The 23538-nt window shown below is 56.3% G+C and overlaps 1 protein-coding gene across 1 annotated transcript; it reads right to left on the bottom strand.

The window, feature by feature from the left end:
* Window positions 1-784: 784 nt before the first annotated feature.
* SLC4A1 (solute carrier family 4 member 1 (Diego blood group)) lies at window positions 785-21618 on the bottom strand. The gene is made up of 20 exons (XM_064369691.1): window positions 21482-21618; window positions 15582-15664; window positions 15367-15457; window positions 14283-14347; window positions 13314-13494; window positions 13084-13219; window positions 12488-12611; window positions 12148-12232; window positions 11815-11996; window positions 11090-11300; window positions 10648-10860; window positions 10321-10469; window positions 10004-10198; window positions 7795-7968; window positions 7344-7433; window positions 6632-6798; window positions 5553-5806; window positions 3817-3986; window positions 3558-3731; window positions 785-2919 (listed from the first exon to the last, which is right to left on the bottom strand). The coding sequence occupies exons 2-20, from the start codon at window positions 15594-15596 to the stop codon at window positions 2839-2841; spliced, it is 2757 nt and encodes a 918-aa protein (XP_064225761.1). The 5' UTR covers window positions 15597-15664; window positions 21482-21618; the 3' UTR covers window positions 785-2838.
* Between the last annotated feature and the right edge of the window lie 1920 nt (window positions 21619-23538).

The following is a 23538-nucleotide window of genomic DNA, read 5'->3' as shown; positions in this document are numbered from 1 at the left end:
AGCCGTGGGGACAGGGCCAGTGCTGTGGGATCTGCAGCTGCTGTGTGTGGGAGGTGGACACTGGGACAGCTCTCCCCTGGCAGAGTTAGCTCTCGGGCCCTTTGGCAGCTGCCCTGGCCAGCCTGGGAGGGGTCAGCTGGGGATAGGCAGTAAATATAGATCCAGGGCAGGAAGCCAGGCGGCCCAGCCCTGCACTGACCTCTCGTTGGAAGTCTGGGGAGGGCAGATGTCCAGTCCCAGCACTCTCCTCTCCTGGGGTCGGGGACAGCTAGCCCAGCAGCACCCTAGAATTGCTGGAAGTGGTTGGGGTAGGGGACAAAGCCTCCAAAGGGGACGAGGGGGAGGGTAAGTGGAAAGCTGGCCAGGAGATGCTGTGCCTGTGTGACCAAGTGCCCTCTCTAGGCCTCTGTTTTCTTCTCTGGTTATCTCTGTCAAAGGAGCTGTCCAGCTTCCTGCTAAGGGGCCCACTCATCAAAGGGAATTGGAGGCCCATAAGCACAAGGGGCAGGGGGCAAGATCCCCTTACAGCCCCTCCTCCCACCCCCACTGGTCTTGCTTGTTCAGGAGAGGAAGGATTCTCAGAGCGTAATCTCATTTCTTGCTCCCCACCCACTCTCTGGGTGCTGGTCTCCCACCCTAGGGCTCAGGGTCACACCTCAGCCTGGCTCCCCTCGCTGCATAGATGCAGCCCTGTACTGGGTCCGTGCCACATACACCATGCCCACCTAGTTCAGCCAAGACCCCCCCCCGACTCTGGGAAGGGGAATTCAAGCAAGGCACCCACTCCAACGCAGATGCATTTATTGGCAAAACCTATTCCCAGGCATCAAGGGGAAGGGTGCTAGCAGAGTGAACGATTTTTGTTTTTCACTTTCCTTGGCCATATTCGAGGAGCAAGGGGAGGGAGAGGCAGGGACATCCCAATCAGGATAATGATTCCAGCAGCTCCGCTCCAAGGTTGGGCTCTTCACTAAGCAAGGCCTTTACTTGCACTGTCTCCTTTAATCCTTATAACAACCCTACAAGGTAGGTACCATTATCATCCCCATCTTACAGATGAGGAAACTGCAGTGTAGCGTGGGGAAGTGGTGGAAGGTGGGTGTCAGCTTTTGGGGCACCTGGAGAGCCTCCCATGGACTGAGCTAGCTTGAGAGGTATAAACAATGACACCCAGTGTTGGGCTGGAACCCACCACAAGCACACGTTGAGTGTGTGGCCCCAAGGCTAATGCTTCCTTGTGTGTGTGTGTGTGTGTATGTGTGTGTGTGTGTGTGTATGTATGTGTGTGTGTGTGTGTGTGTTTTGAGATAGGGTCTCGCTCTGTTGCCCAGGCTGGAGTGCAGTGGTGCAGTCTTGCCTCACTGCAACCTCCACCTCCTGGGTTCAGGTGGTTCTCATGCCTCAGCCTCCCGAGCAGCTAGGATTACAGGTGCCCACCAAGACACCCGGCTAATATTTGTATTTTTCGTAGAAACGGGGTTTTGCCATGTTGGCCAGGCTGGTCTCTAACTCCTGACCTCAAGTCATCCACCCACCTCGGCCTCCCAAAGTGCTGGGATTACAGGTGTGAGCCACTGCACCCTGCTGCCTCCTCTCTTTTTTGCCACTCCCTGATTCTGTTTCCTCTGTCTCTCACCACTTCCACATCTTTCAACTCTTTTTATCTTTTTGTTTTATAAAAAAATAAATTTGCCCATGTTCTGGAGAGCCCGCTGTCTCCCACCCCAATTGGTCAGATCTGGGTTTTCCCCAGGATTCAGTTTAGATGGGGTTGGGGATAGTGGGTCTCAAACGAGAGGCCTGGAGGTGCGTGTGAAGCCAAAGTATGATGAAAACTCTTAGAAAATACACAATTAATAAATTACAAACCCCCTCCCTGTCCCACCCCTACTTTCCCACCTTCTCCCACTCCCTATCCAAATCTAAAATCAACTGTACCTTGCCCCCCCTACACCCCAGGGCAGGGCTTATCTCAGTCCCCTCAGAGTCCACTGGGTCCAGGGCCCTCAGTAAATGTTTGTGGAATGAATGAATGAGTGAACTAATGAGTACTCGGAGGGAGGAACCAAACACTTAGGAGGCCTGAGTCCCAGCCCCAATCCCTGATCATCCTCACTAGGATGCCTCTCTCTGGGCCCAGAGAAGAGGGTCTCAGAGTAGGGGCTGGGAGCAGAGTGGGGAAGGGAAGGTGGACGAATGACTGACACAGGACAGAGCTCTGACCTCGAAGTCAGAAGGCCTGGTTCAAATCCCAGCTGCCTGGCTCAGTTCAAACCCCAGCCATGTGACCTTGGTCAGGTTCAAAGACAAATGATGACTGCTGTAGAATAGTCCTTGAGGAATTTACAAAGCCCTGTTTTACATGTGTCTTTGGTCCTCAGTAACCATCCTGTAATGTGGGTATTTTCATCAATATACCCATTTTACAGAAGAGGAAGTACAGGCCGAAAACGTCAAGGAACTTGCCCAAGGTCACACAGCAAGCACCCCCCCACCCACCCACCTCCCGCCTTTGCTTCTACCCCTGCCTGTGCTGGGAAGAGGTAGGGCTCAGATCTGTCTTCCAGCATGGGGGCCCCAGTGAAAGTGTGGCAACAGGAGGGACTGTGGAGCAAACACCTAATGTGGGCCCCATCAGCCATCTCCAGCCAGAAAAGCCAGGCTGCCCTTTGTGGTAGGTCTCCTGGACACCCCTTCCTTCCCCACCCACAGCCCTGGGGCCTCAGCTGCTGCTCCAGGAGGAGTCTGGAGTCCATGAGGCACCCACGAACTTCTGCTTTTCCTGGGAAGGTGGGGAACTGGAATGGCAGGGGAGGGTGTAGGGCCTGGACCTGCCCCTCACACAGGCATGGGCACTTCGTCGTATTCATCCTGACCGTCCTCCTCATCAAAGGTTGCCTTGGCATCATCAGCATCCAGCTGGAGGGGAGGGACAGGAAGGAGAGAGGGTGAGGGACCCTGGGGCCAGGTGAGCCCTCCCGGGGCATGAAAGGCACCTCTGGAGTTAGGATCGGGTGTGGCTGTTGTGAACCATGGACCTGTCCTGTTCTATCCCCACAGCCTCTAGGACTGGCCTGAATGAGTGGCTGTCAAAGCAGGAGGCAACCCTGGGGATGTGGACCCTGGCAGGGGAGCCACTGCACCCAGCCGCCTGCAGAGGGGGAGCAGGGGACCTCTTCACCAGGGCAGTCTCACAGTGACCTGAGTCACACTGTGGAAGAATTCTACTAGAGGAGCGACTCTGTCCCAAATGACTTGGCAGACAGCAGGACTTGCTGCTCAGGGGTCCCAACAGCTCACGTGCGGTACACCGTGTCTTCCTCTTGATTCTCTCCCCAGCCCTGCCATCATTCCTCCCTTTACAGGTGAGCAAAATGAAGGCCCAGAGAAACGAGGCCCCGTGCTCCAGATTGTATGCTAGGACACGGCAGGCCAGAACCCGGACCCCAGCCCTAGCCCCAGACTTTACCCTCGACGCTGTCCTGCCTGCCCTAGTTCTGAGACTCGCCCCTCACAGGCTCCCAGCTCTTGTGCCCCAGGCCCCGGCAGCCACTCACACACTGAAGCTCCAGGTTCCTGAAGATGAGCGGCAGCAGGACGCGCCGCAGGGGCACGGTGAGGATGAGGACGAAAGGCAGGGCCAGTGAGGCTGGCGTGGACTTCACCACCCACAGCACCACCAGGCAGATGATCTGGATGCCCGTGAACAAGTGCATGCGCCAGGTCTTCACCTGCAGGCGGAGGCTGGGGTCAGTGCCCACTGCGCTCGGCACCCTCCACCACCCCAGGCTGGGCAGCCAGAAAAGGGCCCTGTACCCGCTTGACGTAGGGCACATCCGGGTGGTACTTGGGTGGCTTGAGCAGAAGCAGGATGCGGTCAAAGAGCTGGATGCCGCTGAGCGATGTGACGCCCATGTAGAGGAAGATGCCAAACAGCACAGCCAGGGGGATGCGGGACAGGATGGGCTCCATGAGGATGGACAGGCCTGTGGGGAGCCACACACTCAGCCCAGGTTGCCTGAGCCCTGGTGCCAGTGGGGGTCAGGCCCCTATCTGGGGCTGGGAATAAAACGCAGGCACCATATGGAGCTGTTTCTTTTCTCTCTTTCTTTTCCTTCCTTCCTTCCTTCCTTCTTTCTTTCCTGCTTTCTTTCTTTCTCTTGTTTTTTTTTGACAGGGTTTTGCTCTGTTGCCCAGGTTGGAGTGCAGTCGTGTGATCTCGGCTACAACAGCCTTGACCTCCTGGTCTCAGGTGATCCTCCCGCCTCAGCCTCCCTAGTTGCTGGGACTGTAGACACACACCACCACATCTGACTTTTTTTTTTTTTTTAATTTTTAATAGAGACAAGGTCTCACTATGTTGTCCAGGTTAGTCTTGAACTCCTGGGCTCAAGTGATTTTCCTGTCTTGGCCTCCCAAAATGTTGGGATCCCACGCCTGATCTGGAGCCATTTCTGTGTCATTTTTTGCTTTTGAGAAGGAGTCTAGCTCTGTCGCCCAGGCTGGAGTGTAGTGGCACGATCTTGGCTCACTGCAACCTCTGACTCCCAGGCTCAAACAATTCTCCTGCATCAGCCTCCCAAGTAGCTGGGACTACAGGCGTGCGCCACCACTCTTGGCAATTTTGTATTTTTAATAGAGACGTGGTTTTACCATGTTTCACTCATGGACCATCGTGAGGCCTCCAGCTCCTGACCTCAAGTGACCTACCTGCCTCGGCTTCCCAAAGTGCTGGGATTATAGGCGTGAGCCACCGCACCCGGCCTCTATGGGTCCTCTTAAGAGGTATTACCCCAATTTTACAGATGAGGAAACAGGCTCAGAGGTAAACAACCTGCCTAAGGCCACACAACTGCAGGGAGTCAAACTCCTCCTGCCTGACTTAAGCCCACTCCCTTACCCTAATGGAGGTCACAGAGGTCAAAGACAGGCATCTTTCTCCTCTCCCCAGTCCAGAATGCCATCAACTTCGCCTCCTTTAAGAAATTTCCCTGAACCATTCTATCTGCAGCCATGGCATTGCCCACACCGAACCCAGCTCGACTTTTGGCTGTTCCAGAACTGAAGTCAACCCCAGTGATCCTTCTTTATTCTCCCCACACCTCCAGACTCTGCCTGGAGCACCGCCCCTTGTATCAGTCACGGAGCAGCTGAGCTGGAAGAGAACTTAGGGACATCTGATGAACCCTCCAACTGTGCAGACAGGGAAACAGACCCAGAGACAAGGAGGGATACTGGGCTAGCAGCGGGGCAGGGCCGGAACCCACAGTTCACTGGACTTCTGTCGGGTAAGTCAGAGGTGGGGTCTGGTCTGGAGAAGGCTTGGGAGTGGAGCTCCCTTCCTTCCTGCTCAGACGCCCAGCTCAGTGTCTTGGCCTTTCCTCCAGGATGCCCTCATGAGTAGCGGATGCTGGGGAGATGTGGGGAAGTGATGCAGGTTGGGCGAGGCTGGAGAAGTGGCTGGGTCCGAAGGGGAAGGGGAAGGGATGGGGGGGTGTGGGGACTGGGGCGGGGCAGGAGGATGGTGGAGAGCTGACCCAGCTTTCACTCACCCACAAGCACAGAGACCAGGAGCCCGCTGATCCGCTGCTCTTTGACCTCCTGGATCTGGGCTGCAGCCCCTGGGGTGCTGGCTTTGCCCATGACAGTGAGGGCATTGGCGTGGGTGACGGAACGCACGGTGGTGGCACTGAGCCAGGGCATCCCAAAGAGGGCGGCCACCCCGCCCATGCCCACTACGAGCAGCAGGTCTAGGTGGAAGCCGGAGCCCTTGATCATCTTGCGCTCGGGTTTGCTGACAATCAGCCTGGGGTGGGGGAAGGTGAGGGGTAAGCGGGGTTCTCCCCTGCCTCCTCCACCCCTCCTGCCTTCTCCATACTTGGAGTCCTCATAGCTCCGTTTTGTCTTCTGTGCCCCTCCCTCTTTGAGTTCCTGGCTCTCCTCCCTCCGCCCTATCTTGAGAATCCAGACTCTTAAGGGCAGAAATGTCTTCAGAACATCCAAGGCTGATTCGCAGGCAATGAAGCTTCAGCTTCAGGGAGCTTTGCTTGTACAGGCCCCTCCAAGATCCAGCACCTAATTTTATAGTTGTCATTTTGCATTCTTTTTTCTTTTTCTTTTTTTTTTTTTTTCTGGAGTCTTGCTCTGTTGCCCAGGCTGGAGTGCAGTAGTGCAATATCAGCTCACTGCAACCTCTGCCTCTCAGGTTCAAGCGATTCTCCTGCTTCAGCCTCCCGAGTTGCTGAGACTACAGGCACATGCCACCACACTAGGCTAATTTTTGTGTTTTTAGTAGAAATGGGATTTTTACCATACTGGCCAGGCTTATCTCAAACTCCTGACCTCACGTGATCCACCCACCTTGGCCCCCAAAGTGCCGGGATTACAGGCATGAGCCACTGTGCCCGATGCATTATTTTTTTTCCTTAAAAAGAGTTCTCCAAATTATACAACTTCAGGTCCCACAAGACCTGGACCTGCCCCTGGCTCGTCACCATTCCTGCTAGTCGGGAGGGCCGCACACTCACCAGGACTAGCTTGCAGTCCTGGGTCTCTTGCCTGCCTGGGAGACTGCCAGGGAAAGGTCCCTGTCTCCCACCCTCCCAGGCCCAGCCCCCACCCTGTCACTCACGTGGTGATCTGAGACTCCAGGAATATGAGGATGAAGACCAGCAGAGCAGGCAGGGCGGAGGCGAACATCATCCAGATGGGAAAGTGGGAACGCAAGCCCAGCGGGTGGATGACCCAGCCCCGGGCTGAGGAGTTGGACACCTGAAGGCCATCAGGCACTGAGAGTTTCTGTGGAAGGGGATCGAAGGTAAGAATGCCAGGGGCAAGGGGATGGGGAAGGGTGGGAGCAGGAGGAGCCAGAGTCCTGGGGGTCGGGCAGTTGGGTTGGGGGCACTTGGGAACTTAGTTACATTGAGTACTTGCTCTGTACCTAGTCACTGCACTAATCCCTTTACATCCATCTGCTCGCTCCCCACTTTATAGATGAGGACAGAGAATCAGAGAGGTTATGTAGCTTGCCCCACATCACACAGCTGTTTGATGGTAGAGCTGGGATTCATGCCTAGATCTGCCTGGCTTCAAAGAATACTTCTTCCTACTGCTCTGGGTTAAGGAATGAAGGCAGCAACCTGGCCCAGCCACTTGCTTTGGCCAGAGGGGGTCCTCTGGGGCTGTAAGAAGCACATGGGGCTCCCAGAGGAGGCAAGGATGGGGTAGAGGTAGTCCTAGCTGGTTTCAGGTTGGGGAGAGCTATTCTGGGGAAGGGGCATGCTGGGGGGTAGAAATGAGGACCTGGTGCATATCATGGTCTGAGGGCTGGGCGGAGGGGTCACCTGGGTGTAGGTATCCTCAATGAAGAAATCCACCAGGACCATGATCAGAATGGAGATGGGGACCCCGAAGTCCCCGATGACTCGACGCAGCTGGAAGCAGGTGAAAGGACCAGTGGTCAGTGCCCAGTCACTCCCTCTTCTGCCTCCCTCCTGCCCTATATTCACCCAGTGGGCCCTGCTCTTCCAAGGGATGCATCAGCATCTCATGCCCTGTCCTGCACCTCAGCTACATCTGACTTCTTTCTTCTTCCCCCAGCAGTTCTCAGGCTGGGCATGCCACGAAAGGGGGAGGGGCTTCCCGGCAGAATGAAACCCTGGGTAAGCCGGGGCCAGGGGAGTTTGGAACTGGGAATGGGAATCTGATAAAGAAGGGAAGCTAAGGGCACTGGGGAAGCTGGGGTGGGATAGGGCAGTGTTGGCAAGGACAGGTGAGGAGGGAGGGTGTGCTGACCTTGCCCGGGAAGTAGGAGCTGTTCTTGAACTTGCGCAGCATCATGGCGAATAAGAAGGTACCAGCCATGAGCACAAGGGAGAGGAGGGCTGTGTTGGGCAGTGGGCCCTGAGGTTTGGGCTTGGTCGTCACGTTGTAGTCATAATTCTTCTGTAGCGGGTGGTCCTGGAAGATCTGCAGCAGAAAACCAAGGCATTCTGTTCTCTCCAGCCTTGGCTTGGGCTGGAAAGTACCACCAGCTAACTCTACCCAGCACTACCATCCATTCATTCAGCCATCTATGAATTAATCATCCATCCATTTATCCACCTATCCATCATTCATTCATCTGTTATCCATTGATCATCCATCGATTATTCATCCATTCATTCATTATCCATCTATCCATTCATCTACCTATCTATCATCTATCTATCCACCCATTTATCCATCCATGCATCCATCCATTCACCGTTCCATCATCCATCCATTCATTATCCATCAATCAGCCATCCATCCATTATCTCTCTATTCATTCATTCATCCATCTATCTTCTTCCTCAATTGACATGGTAACAGAGGAGAAATAGGATTTTACAGCTTGGTTTTCAGGAATGAAGACAGCCTAGGTTTGGGCGGGGAGAGCCATGGGCGGCAATGAGTGTGTGTGTGCACACATGCACACCAGGACCTGGGAGACATAAGGCTGAAGGTCAGGAAACAAGGGTCAGGGAAGTGTCTAAAAAGAGGTTAAGGCTGGGTGCAGTGGCTCACGCCTGTAATCCCAGCACTTTGGGAGGCCGAGGTGGGTGGATCACGAGGTCAAGAGATCGAGACCATCCTGGTCAACACGGTGAAACCCCGTCTCTACTAAAAATACAAAAAATTAGCTGGGCACGGTGGCGCATGCCTGTAATCCCAGCTACTCAGGAGGCTGAGGCAGGAGAATTGCCTGAACCCAGGAGGCGGAGGTTGCGGTGAGCTGAGATCGCGCCATTGCACTCCAGCCTGGGTAACAAGAGTGAAACTCCATCTCAAAAAAAAAAAAAAAAAAAAAAAAGAGGTTAAAAGACCTGGACACAGAAAGACCGTCCACCCAACAAAATCAAGGAACAACACTTAGGGTCCACTCTTCTTCCATATAAAATGCAGAGCTTAAGATGACGGGAGGCAAGCCAAGGAGCTGGACACTCCATCCGCAAGCCCTGCAGCTCTTGAGGACAAGCGCAGGAGAGAGAGTGGGGGACTTCAGAGGCTCCAGAGTCCCCCCTGCTCTCCCTGTGCATGTACTTTCACATGCTCAGCATCATGTGTGATCATGAACTGGACATGTGCACACAGAGACACCCTCTCATGTCTCAGCAAGAATGCTGGCCACAGGCAGCTGGTGCCAACACATACGTGGTCACAGTCAACACAGCTGCACAGTCCTGTGTGCAGACATGTGACCACACAGACACATAGGTGGCCACAGTCATATGAACAGTCACATGGTTGTCTACACAGGTGGAAGCAAAGCCACACAAATGCTGCAGAGACTCATGTGTGAGGACACACACAGTGGCTCAGTCTTTTTGTTTTTTTGAGATGAAGTCTCGCTCTGTCACCTAGGCTGGAGTGCAATGGCGCGATCTCAGCTCACTGAAACCTCTGCCTCCCAGGTTCAAGCAATTCTCCTGCCTCAGCATCTCAACTAGCTGGGATTACAGGTGCATGCCACCACGCCTGGCTGACTTTTTTTTTGGAGAAAGAGTCTCACTCTGTCTCCCAGGCTGGAGTGCAGTGGCGCAATCTCGGCTTACTGCAACCTCTGCCTCCCGGGTTCCAGCAATTCTCCTGCCTCAGCCTCCCAAGTAGCTGGGACTACAGGCGCCCATCACCACGCCCAGCTAATTTTTGTAATTTTTGTATTTTTAGTAGAGATGGAGTTTCACTGTGTTGGCCAGGATGGTCTCAATCCCTTGACCTTATGATCCGCCTGCCTTGGCCTGCCAAAGTGCTGGGATTACAGACGTGAGCCGCTGCACCCGGAGATTTTTGTATTTTTAATAGAGATGGGGTTTCACTGTATTGCCCAGGCTGGTCTCGAATTTCTGACCTCAGGTGATTCACCCGCCTTGGCCTCCCAAAGTGCTAGGATTACGGGTGTGAGCACCATGCCCGGCCAGTGGCCCAGGCCCAGTCACATACACAGCCTCCCATATGCATTAACATCCCCATAGGCCCCCACCTTGATCAGCTTGGAGAAGGTCTCATAGATGAAGATGAGGGAGATGAGGAAGGAGAAGATCTCCTGGGTGTAGCGGGAGATGAAGCGGACCAGGAAGCTGCCCTCGAAGGCCACCACCAACACCACCAGCAGGATGAGCCAGAAGCCGATCCACACACGGCCCACGATGTACTCCAGACCATTGCTCTCGCAGAACTGCAGGGTGGCCAGAGGAAGTCAGTCAGACAAAGAGGGCCTTGGTGCAAGGCACAGGATATCAGGCAGGTGGGGCAGGGGACATGACAGGGGCAGGGTCCGTGGGGCGAGGACAGAGCTACCGAGAAGAAGGCTTCCTCAAACACCAGCAGTGGTCCTGAGAAGCCGACCACGAGCAGGGGCTGAGCCCCCAGCAGGGCGAAGAGAATGCCCTGCACCGCAGTGGAGATCAGCAGCTCCGACACGCCCATCTGGTTTCGGGTCTTTTCTCCTATGGGTAGAGGTCACAGTGGGGTCAAGGTCAGGAGATCATTTCCAGGGGCTCATAGAGCAAGTCATGGGTGGGCTGATGCAGGGGTCTGGAGGGTCAGATAGAATCAGAAGTCGGGACCGAGACAGAGGCCAGAGGGTCACAGATGAGAGTTAGGGAGACAGGTATTGGCACTGACCCAGAAGGCCACCAAAGGTGATGGCGGGTGACAGGGCAGCAAAGTAGATGAAGATGACGGCAGCCAGGACCTGGGGGCTCAACGCATCTGTGATGTCACTCAGGTAATACGGGTAGCGGCGCCGGACGTCACGCACCAGGCCCCCAAAGAACCGGCCTGTCTGCTGCAGAGGATCGTCTGGGCCCTCGGGGCCCCCTAGGCCCCCATTTAGGTCTGTGGTGGAGGATAACAGCAAGGTCAGAGGGAGTAGCTGGAGGAGGTGAGGGGAGGGATGACTGGAGGGCATAGCGGAGATTGTCTGATGGGAATGGGGTGGCCATGAAGGCTGGGCGATGTGGGTGTAGGAGCAGTAAGAGGAGCACGTGATGGGAGAGGGAGGCTGTGCTGAGGCATCTGGGGGCCGATGGGGGCTCAGAAAGCCTTGGCTGGGTAGGGCAGGTACCTAGGCCCTTGTAGAAGCTGGAGTCTGGCTTGGCAAGGCTGAGCTGGTAGCGCCTTCGAAGAAGCTCCCTCTGCACGGGCACCAGACTGAGCAGGGCCTGCTCGGAGGGGGCGTCTGTGGGAGGCAGCACGAGGCTGCAGTCCAGGAAGCCCTCCAAGGAGCGCACCAGCTCCCCTCGGCTCTGAGCCACATAGGCATCGATGCGGAACACCTAGGGGCAGGAGAGAGGGTCAGGGCTGCCCGGACCTACAGAGGGAAAGGACCCAGGAGTCCACGGCCAGGGCCTCCAGGGACCAGAAGCCCCTCATGCAGCGCCCATTGCCAGGAACTGCTTTTCCTGCCCCCTCCCACCCCTACTCCCCACTAAGAAAGGGCTCTAGGAGGATAGACAGTGGCCCTGAGTGGGGAAAGGAGAAGGAACTGCAGCTAACCCAGTGGGTTAAGCAGACTAGAAGCAACTACAGCTGCCTCGGCCCGACCAAGCCAGACCTGACCAGGCGGAACCAGATCACAGTGGACTGGACTGGACCAAGTCAGGCCAAAGCCAACCACATGAGACCAGGCCAGGGCAGACAGGGCTGGGCCGGACCACACACACCTGACTGCCCGCCAGGTGGGATAGCAGCAGCTGGATTAGGCTGAATGGGTCAAACCAGTGAACCTAGAGCAACCCACTGCCCAGCTCCCAAGCTTCCCCAACCCAGCCTTCTCTGGCCCTTCCTCACCCTCTCCGACATGAGGGTAGCAGCAGCCCGGCCGAGCTGGGTGTAATCGATGTGGGGGTCCTCGGGTCCCAGCAACACAAAGAGGAAGCGCACGGGCACGGGCAGCTCCACCGCCTCCAGCTCCACCGCCTCCTGCAGCCGCACAAAGCCCAGCACGGGCCGCTCCAGGAAGGTGGCACGGCCTGTTGGGGACAAGAGGATCAGGCCAGGCAGAGGGGCCCAGGGTGGGTGTGCTGAAGAGATGGGGCTGCGGGGGTCCAGGCTGAGGGAAAGACAGGCTGGGCCAGGACCAGAGGGGTGTGGAGGGCTGAGGGTAGAGACATCTGTTCTTACCCACTAGCACCAGCGTGGCCTCTGAATCTGGTGGAATCTTTTCCAGAATTCCAGATGGTGAGCGCCCTTCTGCGTCCCCGCCTCCCTGTGGGAAGGAGGGTGGTGAAGGGAGTCCTTGGTCCACTCTGATCCTGGGAGACCTGAGCCTCCTCCCCTTCCTTCCCTTCCCATTCTTGCTTGCCACCATGTTCAGGCTGGGGGGCTTCCCAACTCTCCTGGCACACCCCAGGTGCAGGGGTGCTTCTGGTCCCCTGCTTGTGGCCGACTGATCTTCCTCTGCTGGCGTTTGAGGAAGCTCTCTCCTTGCCCCACCCTGACCATGACCCTATAACTGACTCACCTGCTCGCAGAAGAGCTGCGTCTCCAGTGAGGGGTGTTGGGGGAGCAGAGGCTGTGAAGGATCCCCAGAGCGCGTCAGGACTGCAGGCTTCACGCCCCCCAGGACCTCGAGCTCTCCAGCATGGCTGCAGGATGGACAGGGGACATGGGCTGAGTAAGCTGTTCAGGCTGAGCTCTCAGTGGTGGGAGGGATCAAGGGTGAGCATCAAGGGACTAGGGTAGACATCAAAGGTAGATATCGGACTTTCCAGACCAGACTAGAGACAGCCTGGGACGGAAGGAGAATCAGAGCCTCCTCTCCAAGGATGATGCAGATGTAAGTGGGTGCCTCTGTCTGGAAGGACTAGGCAGGATCAAAAGAGTGTCTAGAGAAAAGGGCCTTGAGGGTCTGTCCTCCTGCGGACCAGCAGCCCCAACTCTGAGCATGGGACATGGCCATCCCTTTCAAGGTGTCAGATGTGGGAGTCATAGTAGAGGAAAAGTGGGCCCCTGCCTGGTGAGGAAAAGGCCACTTGGGTCCCGGGGGAGACCTTGGGGCAAGTGGGCTGGGGAAGTGGGCTGTGGGATATGGAATGCAGGCCCTGGCAGGCAGCACACCTGTGTGTGAGCAGCAGGGCCCGGAGCAGCTCCTCTCGGTCCTGAGGCCGGATCTGCTCCTCATAGATAAACCTGTCCAGCAGTTGGTTGGCCACTCCAGCCAGGGAGGTCTCTTGCAGGTCCAGGAGGACGGTACCTGCAGGCAGTGGAGGAGTGAGCTGGGAGGCTGGGCCACAGCCCCAACAACAAGCCTCACCTACAGGGGGCCCAGAGGGGCCCAGGAGGCTCACCCTTGGTGAAGACTCTCTGCAGCTCCAGGAGGCTCCAGAAGGTGAGGTGAGAGAGGTGTGGGCGGCCCCAGGCCCCGTTCTCCCCCAGGTTCTCCTCCAGTCGCACCCAGTGCGCTGCCTCCATCCATCTCAGCTCCTGGTTCCTTTCGTCCATCACCAGTTCCTGCAGCTCCACATAGACCTGTGGCCCCATAGACCTGAGTTAGTCCATCAGGCCCCAGGCATGGCCATGGAGAGCCTGAAACCCCAGGGCATAGTGGGCACCCAGCTGCTCTCGAGAGAGGCTTGTGCTTGTGGGGCTTGGATCCCTGTGCTGAGGGGTCCCTAGATACAGCTCACACCACTCCCCTATGTCCCAGCTTCCTGGCCAGGCCCTCACCCCATAGCAGAAGGTATTTGGAGAACCCCAACCCAAAGGGATGCTGGAGAGGCCATGGGGAGGGAAAGGAGTGGGAAGTGGGGGCCTGGCAGGCTGAGGCTAAAGGGGACTTTGCCGTCATCGGTCAGTCTCCAGCCTCTGCGATTGTTGCACGGATGCGCCTCAGCATGTCCCTGGGGCCAGGTGACTGCTCCAAGGGCCATAGCTGAGGGCTGGCCCAAATTCCTAACCAGCTAGACAGTCCTGTGCCCAGTGGGGAACTGGGGGGCCTGGGCAGAGGAGAGCAAGCCTTTAATTCTGTGCTTCCCCAGTGACACCCGACGGCCCAGCCAGGGCCCGAGGGCCTGGAGACTCAGCCCTTGGCCGTCAGTTATCTCTGCCCATGGTGCTCCTGGAAGGAGGCCCAGGCCTCACCATCAGTGGGGTGTCCTCTTCCCTCCCACCTATTTCCTGGGACCTTCACTCTTCTGTCTGCTGCAGGGTCTCCCCGAGCCTGAAGCTGCCTCCATCCCCTTGCTCTTCTCTTCCCCTGGTCAAATGGTGGGTCCCAGAGCCAGCATGAGAGAGAAGGGGGAGGCTGGGGTCCTCACCTCGTGGGTACCAGGGCGTGGTGATGTGGTGTGGTAGTCTGTGGCTGTTGCCTCGGTGTCGTGAGCTGAAAACCGGAGGTCGGTCAGTGTCGCCCCGACTGTCCCCTGCCTGAGGCCCTTCACCACCCACCGTGAGCCTTAGAGACTCAGGCATGGGCAGATGCCCCCTCTTTCCCAGTGCCCCTGGCTGGGCCTCTGGTGCCCCATCTCACACTGGCCACTCAGCAGAATGGGGCTCCCCACACGTGTGCTGGGCCCAGCCTGGGGCTCCCCATCTGAGCCTTGTGGAGGACACCTGGGACTCAGCCAGGGTGGGGTGGGGCGAGGGTGGGGGGCGAGCCCCTCCGCAGTGATGAAGTGAAGGGACCTCTCAAAGGTGACTGCAGAGCCATGAATGGCAATTTTCAGGACTCTCCAAGGACCTCCGCCCTCCCCTGCCGCCTCCGAGACCAGACTCTGTTCCCTCTTCCCACCTGCCTCAATGAGCCCGCCAGCCAGCGCAGTGTCTCACTGAGCTCAGGAACCAGGGTGGGTCAGCCCTTTATATTCCCCCGCCCCACCCCCAGCCCTCATTTCCCAGAGGGGCCTCTTAACTTCAATCCCAATCGCCAGCACTTAAGTCCTGTTGACAGTAAACAGGTCCTGCCTGGGGCTTCCCACCTAAGACCTTGGGCTGGCCTGGGAAGGCAGGGTGGTTCCTGGTGTCCTTCTGCCCAAGAGGGTCCCCACGAGCCCCTAGTTTCTCAGGACCTCTTTCCCCAAGAACAGGCCCAGTTTCTGGCCTGGAAGCTGGCATTGGATGGGCACAGATGGCATGTGGGCTAGCACCCTTGTCCCAGACGGGCTGCCCGCCCTTCTCACACATCGCAGGGGCACTGGATGGGTGACTGCCCTGCTCTCCCAGCCACCTCCTGTGGTCATTTCAAACAAAATTGTTTATCCTTCAATCAACTGGAATTGTGGGGAGAACTGCCTGTGGGGCTTGGGAGGAGGACTGTGGAGAAGGGGAGAGGACAAGTGCCCCTCTTGTCCCTGTCTAGGGTTCAGAGGCTCATCCCAGCAGAGGGAGGGAGAGGGAGCTCACCTGCTGGCTCCTCCATCTGAGGCTCGGGGACTTCTGGGTCTTCATATTCCTCCTGCTCCAGATTCTCCTCCATCACATCTTCGTAATCATCCTGTGGGAAGTGGTCATGGAGGCTGGGCTGTGAGGGGCTCTTCAACCCCCAAGGAAGATAGGAGGCTAGGGCCGGGTCCCCAGAGCCTCCAGGTGGGAGCGCTGCAATGCCAGGAAACACCCACCTGCAGCTCATCCATGGCGCAGTCCTGAGTGTCCAGTTGTCCACGGTGATCCAAGCCCCCAGCATAACCCGCACCGCGGGTCCCTGCAGCAGAGGGCACAGGCTGAGTGGGGCACATCCCAGATTCTTCTGGTCCTCCTCCAGAGGAGGCCATGTGTCAGTGGATGGGATCCACGTGTTGGAGGTGGTAGGGTCAGAGGAGTGTGGAGGGAATGAGAAGGAGCTGGATTTGCAGGTGTGAGGTAGGTGGGAAGGGGCCATGAGAGAGGGGCAGTGCAGAGAAGAGTAAGTCTGGCTGGCACAAGCGAAGGATGTTTAGGGAAGACGGGCAGGTGAACTTCAGGTCCAACTCCTCCTTCATTCTCCAGTCTTCACTTGGACTCTTCCTAGCCATCCCTGGGACTCAGGCAATGCCAGGGGACATGACTGGTCCCTTCTTCAGGGGGCTTAGCACCCCTGAGGGGCTCTAAATGCATGCTCTTCTCTTAGAAATAACGGCTGCCCACTGGGCACGGCTGCAGCATCCTTGGGAGCGGTCACAGGTCTGGATGATGTGGTCCTGCTTCTCTCCCTGGCCCCATCTTGGACCCTGTCTCTCTTGCTCTCTCACCAACTAGCCCATATGGTGACCTCCTGTGGCTCCTAGAACTTGCCAAGCCCTTTCCTGTCCCAGGGTCTTTGCACATCCAGCTGTCCACGTCCTGGACACCCTCCCCGCAACACCTCAGCCCTTCGCGCATCTCAGCCCAGATGTCTGCTCTTCAGAGGCCCTCCCTGACCACCCTGACCCAATCTGTCATTTTCTGGTTTCTTTTCTTCCTTCTTCTTTTTCTCCTTTCTTCTTTCTTTCTTTCTCTTTATTTCTTCCCTTCTTTCCCTTCCTTCCTTCTTTCTTTCTTTTTCCTTCTTTCCTTTCCTTCTTTCCTCCTTTCTTTCCCTCCCATCCTTCCTTCTTTTTCTTTTCCTTCCTTTCTTTCTCTTTCTCCTTTCTTTCTTTCTCTTTTTTTTTTTTTTAAGAGACAGGGTTTCACTATATTGGTCAGACTGGTCTCGAACTCCTGACCTCAGGTGATCCACCCGCCTCGGCCTCCCAAAGTGCTGGGATTACAGGCATGAGCCACTGTGCCCAGCCCTTCCTCCCTCCCTCCCTCCCTTCTTTCCTTCCTTCCTTCCTTCCTTCCTTTCTCTCTCTTTCTTTCTTCTTTATTTATTTCTTCCTCTCTTTCTCTTTTTTTTTGCGACAGGGACTCACTGTGTCACCCAGGCTTAGAGTGCAGTGCCATGATCATAGTCACTGCAGCCTTGAACTCCTGGGTCCAGGGGATCCTCCTGACTCAGCCTCCTGAGTAAGTGGAATTACAGGCATGACATAGTGCCCAGAAAATTAAAAAAAATTTTTTTTTTTTTTTTTTTTTTTTTTTTTGTAGAAACAGGGTCTCACTGCCTCAGCTTGAGTTGGTTTCTTTCTTTCTTCTTCTTCTTCCTTTCCGCCTCCTCCTCCTTCTTTTTTTGAGAGAGGGTCTCCCATGTTACCCAGGCTGGAGTACAGTGGCATAATTACAGCTCACAGCAGCCTCAAACTCCTGGACTCAAGTGATCCTCCCACCTCAGCCTCCAGAGTAGCTGGGACCACAGGCACACACCACCATGCCTGACTAATTTTTAAATGGTTTCTTGGTCGGGTGTGGTGGCTCCCACCTGTAATCCTAACACTTTGGGAGGCTGGGGTGGGCAGATTGCTTGAGCTCAGAAGTCTGAGACCAACTGGGCAACATGGTGAAACCACGTGTCTACAAAAATACAGAAATTAGCTGGGTATGGTGGTGCACAACTGTAGTCCCAGCTACTTGAGAGGCTGAGGTGGGATGATCACCTAAGCCTGGGAGGCGGAGGTTGCAGTGAGCTGAGATGGCACCACCACTGCACTCCAGCCTGGGTGACAGAGTGAGGCTCTCTCAGAAGAAAACAAACAGCAGCAACAAAACGATTTCTTGATTGATTTGTGTTCATATTGTCTGACAATGCTTTTGGAAGGGAAGCCACAGAAGTGCAAAGACCCCGCACGTCTCAATCCCCACTCCTAGCATAGTAGTAGTACTGGTAGCAGCATTCCCCACTCCTCACATAGTAGGCGCTCAATAAACATTTGCTGAATGACTGTAAGAATGGCTCCCTATTGCAGGCTTGGGCTCTGGGACTGGGGAGCCAGGATGACTAGGCCCAGCCAAGAGGCCTCTGAGCTCCGGGGCTCCGTTTTCTGAGTTGTGTCCCTAGCAGAGAGACGGTGTGCCCTTCCCAGGAATGTGAGGGCAGGCCCAAGGGGAGGACAGGGTCACCTAAGGTGGCCCCAGACTGAGTGTGGAGGGGACTCCTTTCCCCCTCGCCCACTGAAGCACAGGGCATTGTGGTGGCGGGGAATCGGGTTGGGCCAACAAACGTTCTCACTCTGTGCCTGGCGTGCTGAGCCCTGGGGGCTCAGGGGAAGGGTGCTGAGCTGAACGAGGCCCATTCCTACTCTCAAGAAGCTCCTAGCCCTGACAGGGAGGCAAACCGGGAATACAAGGCAGCCTCAGTGCTTCTGAGGTGACATGGACCCTAGGGGCCGAATGCACTGAGTGCCAAGGATCTGCATGGCAGGAGGAAGAGCAGGACCCATTGGCGGCTCCTGGGGGCAGGAGAGATCCTGGAGGAGGCAGTCACTGGATCTGGCCCTAAAGCACAGGTGGGATTTGAAGGGCTGGGAGCCCAGGTGTGAGGCATGGCTTGGCAGAGCTGCACAGGTGGACTGAACAAGATGGGAAAAGGCCACGTGAGGGCACGGGGCGGACAGCAGGATACAGAAGGGGCTGAGCAGGCCGGGCGCAGTGGCTCACGCCTGTAATCCCAACACTTTGAGAGGCCAAGGCAGGCAAATCACCTAAGGTCAGTAGTTTGAGACCAGCCTGGCCAACATGGTGAAACCCTGTCTCTTCTAAAAATATAAAAATTAGCTGGGCGTGGTGGTGGGCGCCTATAATCCCAGCTACTTGGGAGGCTGAGGCAGGAGAATCCCTAGAACCCGGGGGCTCGGAGGTTGCAGTGAGTGGAGATTGTGCAACTGCACTCCAGCCTGAGTGACAGAGTGAGACTCCATCTTAAAAAAAAAAAAAAAAAAAAAAGCCGAGCATGGTGGCTCACACCTGTAATTTCAGCACTTAGGGAGGCCAAGGCGGGTGGATCACGAGGTCAAGAGATCGAGACCATCCTGGCTAACATGGTGAAACCCTGTCTCTACTAAAAATTTAAAAAAAGTTAAAAAAAAAAAAAAAGATTAGCCGGGTGTGGTGGCATGCGCCTGTAGTTCCAGCTCCTCGGGAGGCTGAGGCAGGAGAATCTCTTGAACACGGGAGGCGGAGGTTGCAGTGAACCGAGATCGTGCCACTGCACTCCAGTCTGGGAAACAGAGCGAGACTCCATCTCAAAAGAAAAGAAGAAAGGGCTGTGCGGAGAACCTGCTTTCTGAGGAATGGGTGACCTGCAGTCCTGGGGGTAGGGTGGTGATTACTGGGTCTCACCAGACCGGAGAAAGGGAGAGGTCCCTGCCTTGGTGGGGGCGGGGTGGCAAGTGACAGGGTGGGGAAGAAGAGTCCAGGAGCCTAAAGAGGGGGTAGTTCCTACCGCAGGGCTTGGCTTTCCTCCTGAGGACCCTGGTTTTCTCACCCAGGGTTGAGAAAGCTCAGTTCCCATGGAATTAGCCTGAGCTAAGGGTTTTGAGATTCTTTTTACCCACCTTTTCTCTCTCCCTCTTTACCTCCTCCCTCTCTGCTTCTCCCAAAGTTTCTCTCTCTTTCTCTTCCATCTTTTTTTTTTGAGATGGAGTCTTGCTCTGTTACCTAGGCTGGAGTGCAATGGCACAATCTCGGCTCACTGCAACCTCCGCCTCCTGGGTTCAAGCAATTCTCTTGCCCCAGCCTTCCAAGTAGCTGGGACTACAGGCGCCCACCATACCCGGCTAATTTTATATTTTTAGTAGAGACGGGGTTTCTCCATGTTGGTCAGGCTGGTCTCGAACTCCTGATTTCAGATGATCCGCCCGCCTCGGCCTCCCAAAGTGCTGGGATTACAGGCGTGAGCCCCCAGACCCGGCCTTCTCTTCCATCTTTATTCACTTTCTTCCTTCTCTGGACTTGCCCATGCACCTTCTTAGGCCTCAGATCCTGAGTGGCCTCAAGGGTGTCTAAGCCTTAGGTACTAAAAGTCTCACCCATGGGGCTGGGACTATGGCCTTGGTTGCCCATCTGAGGAGTGGATGGTCAGAGGGGCCCTCAGAGCTGGAGAACACAGAGGTCCAGGCTGCCTCTCTGCCACTGACGGGCTGGCAGTTTCCAGTCTTTCGGCCTCAGTCACCCCATCTGTATAATGGGAGGGCCTTCCCACCAGGGTTCTGAGACATCAGTGAGAAAGAAGAGGGGAAAACGGAGGTGCCTTGACCTCAGCTGGAGACGTACAGGGTGCGCCCATGACCCAGATTGCCACCCGCCAGCCCGGCTGCCCCCCCAGCTGCAGGCCTTGTGCTGCCTACCACTGATAAGGGCCTGGACCCAGATCGCTGCCCCAAGTTTGGAAGTGCACCAGACACCTGGCCAGCCGGCCAGCTGGCCAGGGCCAGGCCAGATAAGGGTGAGCGGGACATCTGAGCCTCAAAGGTATAGCACAGCTGGGAAGACCCTGGTGGGGGGGTGGTTAACCAGATGACAGGGACAGCTTCCTAGTGGTGTGACACCACCTTTGTGTAATCAGCCTGAACCGCACAAGGAACTGTGCTGCCTTAACTCTTAGAATCCGCAAAGCTCTCTGTGAAGTGGTTTGGGGATTCTAAGAGGAAGAAGAGTAATGTCATTAGTCCATTCTCCAGATGCGAAAGCTGAGGTTCAGAGACATTTGCCTGTTTTGGCCACCCAGCAGGTAGGGGTCAGTGGCAGGTTACAGCCTGGCCTACCTGATTTGGCTACATCCCTAAGCACTATGCTGAGTCGCTTCCCAGAAAACAACTGTTAGCCGGTTCAGAGTTAGTGGTTAAGAGCACGGACTCTGCAGCTAGACTGCCTGGGTTCAAAGCCCAGCCCTGCCATTTACTAACTGCAAGTGACTTCAACTCTCTGTGCCTCAGTATTCTCATCTGTAAAACGGGGTGATAATAATGATGGCCACCTGATAGACCTGTTGTAAGCATTAAGGAAGTTTACATCTGTGAGGCGCTTAGAACAGTGCCTGCCATACAAGGAGGTCCATGAAAATGTTGCTGTCATCATCCCTGCTGCTGGGGTTAGGGTCAGCCTTGCCATCTTCATTCCCCCTCTGATCTGGCCTCAGTTCCCATGGAATTAGCCTGAGCTAAGGGTTTTGAGATTCTCAGGTGGTGGGAGGCTCCACGGTTCCCTCCAATACTGATTGCTCTGGGTATGGAGCCAGGTGCCCAGGTAGACCCCTGGAAGTGTCCCACAGGGGATGCTGTGTCAGCTGACATCCTGCTTCCTAGGTGGGAGGTGGGGTGGCCTGAGGACCCCGATGAGGAAGGAAGGAGGAGTTTAGGGTGGATGAGACCTGAGCCTGTGGGATCCAACAAGCTGACGAGGACCCACACCTGGAGGGTATGATACCCTGCCCCCTGCAACACACACACCAGAGCCCCGCACACCTCTGCTGCCGTGAGCCACCTGCCACCCTCCTCTCTTCAGGTGCCAATGGACCTGTTCCCCCTTAGCGCCAGCACGGGAATGAAAACATTCTCACCCCACCCACCTGCACCGCTTTGGACGTCAGGAGCCTTGCCCACCTGGGCATAGATTCAGGCTGAGCACCTGCAAAAACCCTCAGGGCAGGGACCGAGGGACCCTCCCAGCCCCTCCCTGCCCTGCCCACCTGCTCACGAGCCTCAGGGTCCCTCGGTGAAGTCCTGCAGCCGCCGGTGCCCTCTGAGACCAGCTACGTTCCCACTGGTTCTGACAGCACCAGCGCCCTGGGGGCAGCTCACAAACCCCTGACTCATTCCCCCGCCTCCTAATCTGCCCGCCCCACTGGCCCTGGGAGCCCCTTCCCACCCCCCACCCCCCGCCCTGCTCCCACCGGGTGCCCAGTAAACAGAGTTATCTCTCACCCACATCTGGACAGCTGTGAGTGTGGCCCACCCCACCCGCTGGGACAGCCCCCAAGGCCTCCCGGGGCCCTCCTGGTCCCCAGGGTTCTCTCCGCTCTTCCTTTGCGGAGGAAGGTTTGATCACTGTGTCCTCAGAGCTCCCAGTTCCCCCGGCAGGAAGGCACCGGCCTCCAGAAGTCCCTGTCCTGCCTCTGTCCATCCTCCATTCTGGCCAGGCCCTTCTGCTCTGGCCCCAGGGTGCAAGGGCGTCTGCTCCTGTCGCCTCTCTTGGTGTCTGTGCTAGGACTCATTCCTCCGCTGCAGTCTTTTTTTTTTTTTTTTATTGCATTTTAGGTTTTGGGATACATGTGAAGAACATGCAAGATTGTTGCATAGGTACACACGTGGCAGTGTGATTTGCTGCCTTCCTCCCCTTCACCTATATCTGGCATTTCTCCCCATGCTATCTCTCCCCAACTCCCCAGCCCCTGCCGTCCCTCCCCTATTTCCCCTCAACAGACCCCAGTGGCGGGTGTTGAACAATGAGAACACATGGCACAGGGAGGGGAGCACTACTCCGCTGCAGTCTTCTCCACAAGGACCCGCTCAGCGCTCACGGGGCACAGGCAGCCCCTCCCCTCCTTGATCTAGACCAGGACTCCCTGACCACACTCTCCCCAAGACCCTGGCTGGCTCTAAAGAGCTGGCTCCTGGACACTAAGACACTGACATTCAGTCAACCTGAAACAATGTCAGCTCAACAAAACAACCATCCCCACACCGAGCCCTTCAGCTCACAAAGCCCTAATGTCTGGGCACACTGGCTCCTCTGTAGGCAGCCCGGCCCAGGCCCCCGGGCCAGAGCGGCGGCATTCTCAGCCCCTGCCGTGCCCCTCCCCTCCAGTCCCCACCCCCACACCCCCAGTTTCTCTGCTCCTGGGGGGTGACCAGGGCCTGATCACCTCTTCATAGGCTCTGGTTTCCCTTTTTTTTTTTTTTTTTGAGACGGAGTCTCGCTCTGTCGCTCAGGCTGGAGTGCAGTGGCGCAATCGATCGCGGCTCACTGCAACCTCCACCTCCCGGGTTCAAGTGATTCTCCTGCGTAGGCTCCGGTTTCTAAAGAGGCAGAGACTGAAAGATGAGCACAGACCAGCAAGAACGAAGAGGGGTTTCCAAGCAGACAGGAAGGGGAGTTGTGGCCATCACTCTGGGCACACAGAGGAGAGTGTCCCAGCACAGCTCCGGCATGGACGGGCTGTGGGAACCTGGGAAAGTCCCTGGCCCTCTCCAGACTTCGGTTTTCTCATCTGTAAAGCCAGAGCGTTGGGTTCTATGGCCACCAGCCTGAATTCAGACTCAAGTAAAAGAGACTCAAGGACAGGGACACAGAAGTGAGCATATTCCGCCACTGCAAAGCCATTCACCGTCTCGACACAAGCCTGCAGGGGGCTGAGCCCTGTGAAGAGAGAAAAGGGCAGGGACTCGGAATCTGGCAGAACCCTGTTTAGGGAAGACCTCTGTTCCAGGAACTATGCTGAGGCCTTCACCTGTGGTCACGCTGGATTCCTATAAGCCCCCACTTTGCGGAGGAGAAAGCAAAGCCACAAAGCGGCTTTCCCAGGAAAAAGAATGCCCAGAGGACCAGCACCTGCCCCGGGCAGCAAACTACCAGAGTTTCACATGCGCTCTCTCGCCAAGCTCCCTGAGCCCATCTGAGGACAACACTCTTTGTGATGTTTATTCACCTCTCATGAGAAAGGGCAGTAAGAGGAGAGCAGCGACTTCCCCAAGGCCTCTGGGCTGGTACAGCCAGAGTGGGCACTCCGACCTGGCAAACTGCCTG

The sequence above is a fragment of the Aotus nancymaae genome, unplaced genomic scaffold, assembly GCF_030222135.1.
Source record: "Aotus nancymaae isolate 86718 unplaced genomic scaffold, 86718_ANA_hifiasm-v0.15.2.pri h1tg000089l, whole genome shotgun sequence".
In the NCBI taxonomy this organism is placed as follows: Eukaryota; Metazoa; Chordata; class Mammalia; order Primates; family Aotidae; genus Aotus; species Aotus nancymaae.
This window is presented reverse-complemented; position numbering and strand designations above follow the sequence as displayed.

Bases quoted from the DNA above. Each gene is read 5' to 3' on its own strand.
- SLC4A1 (XM_064369691.1), bottom strand. The intron at 12,233-12,487 runs GTGAGTCAGTTA...TCCTTCCCACAG, and splicing joins CGCAGCTCTTCTGCGAGCAG to GGAGGCGGGGACGCAGAAGG. The intron at 7,434-7,794 runs GTCAGCACACCC...ACCTGCTTCCAG, and splicing joins GCTCCTACTTCCCGGGCAAG to CTGCGTCGAGTCATCGGGGA.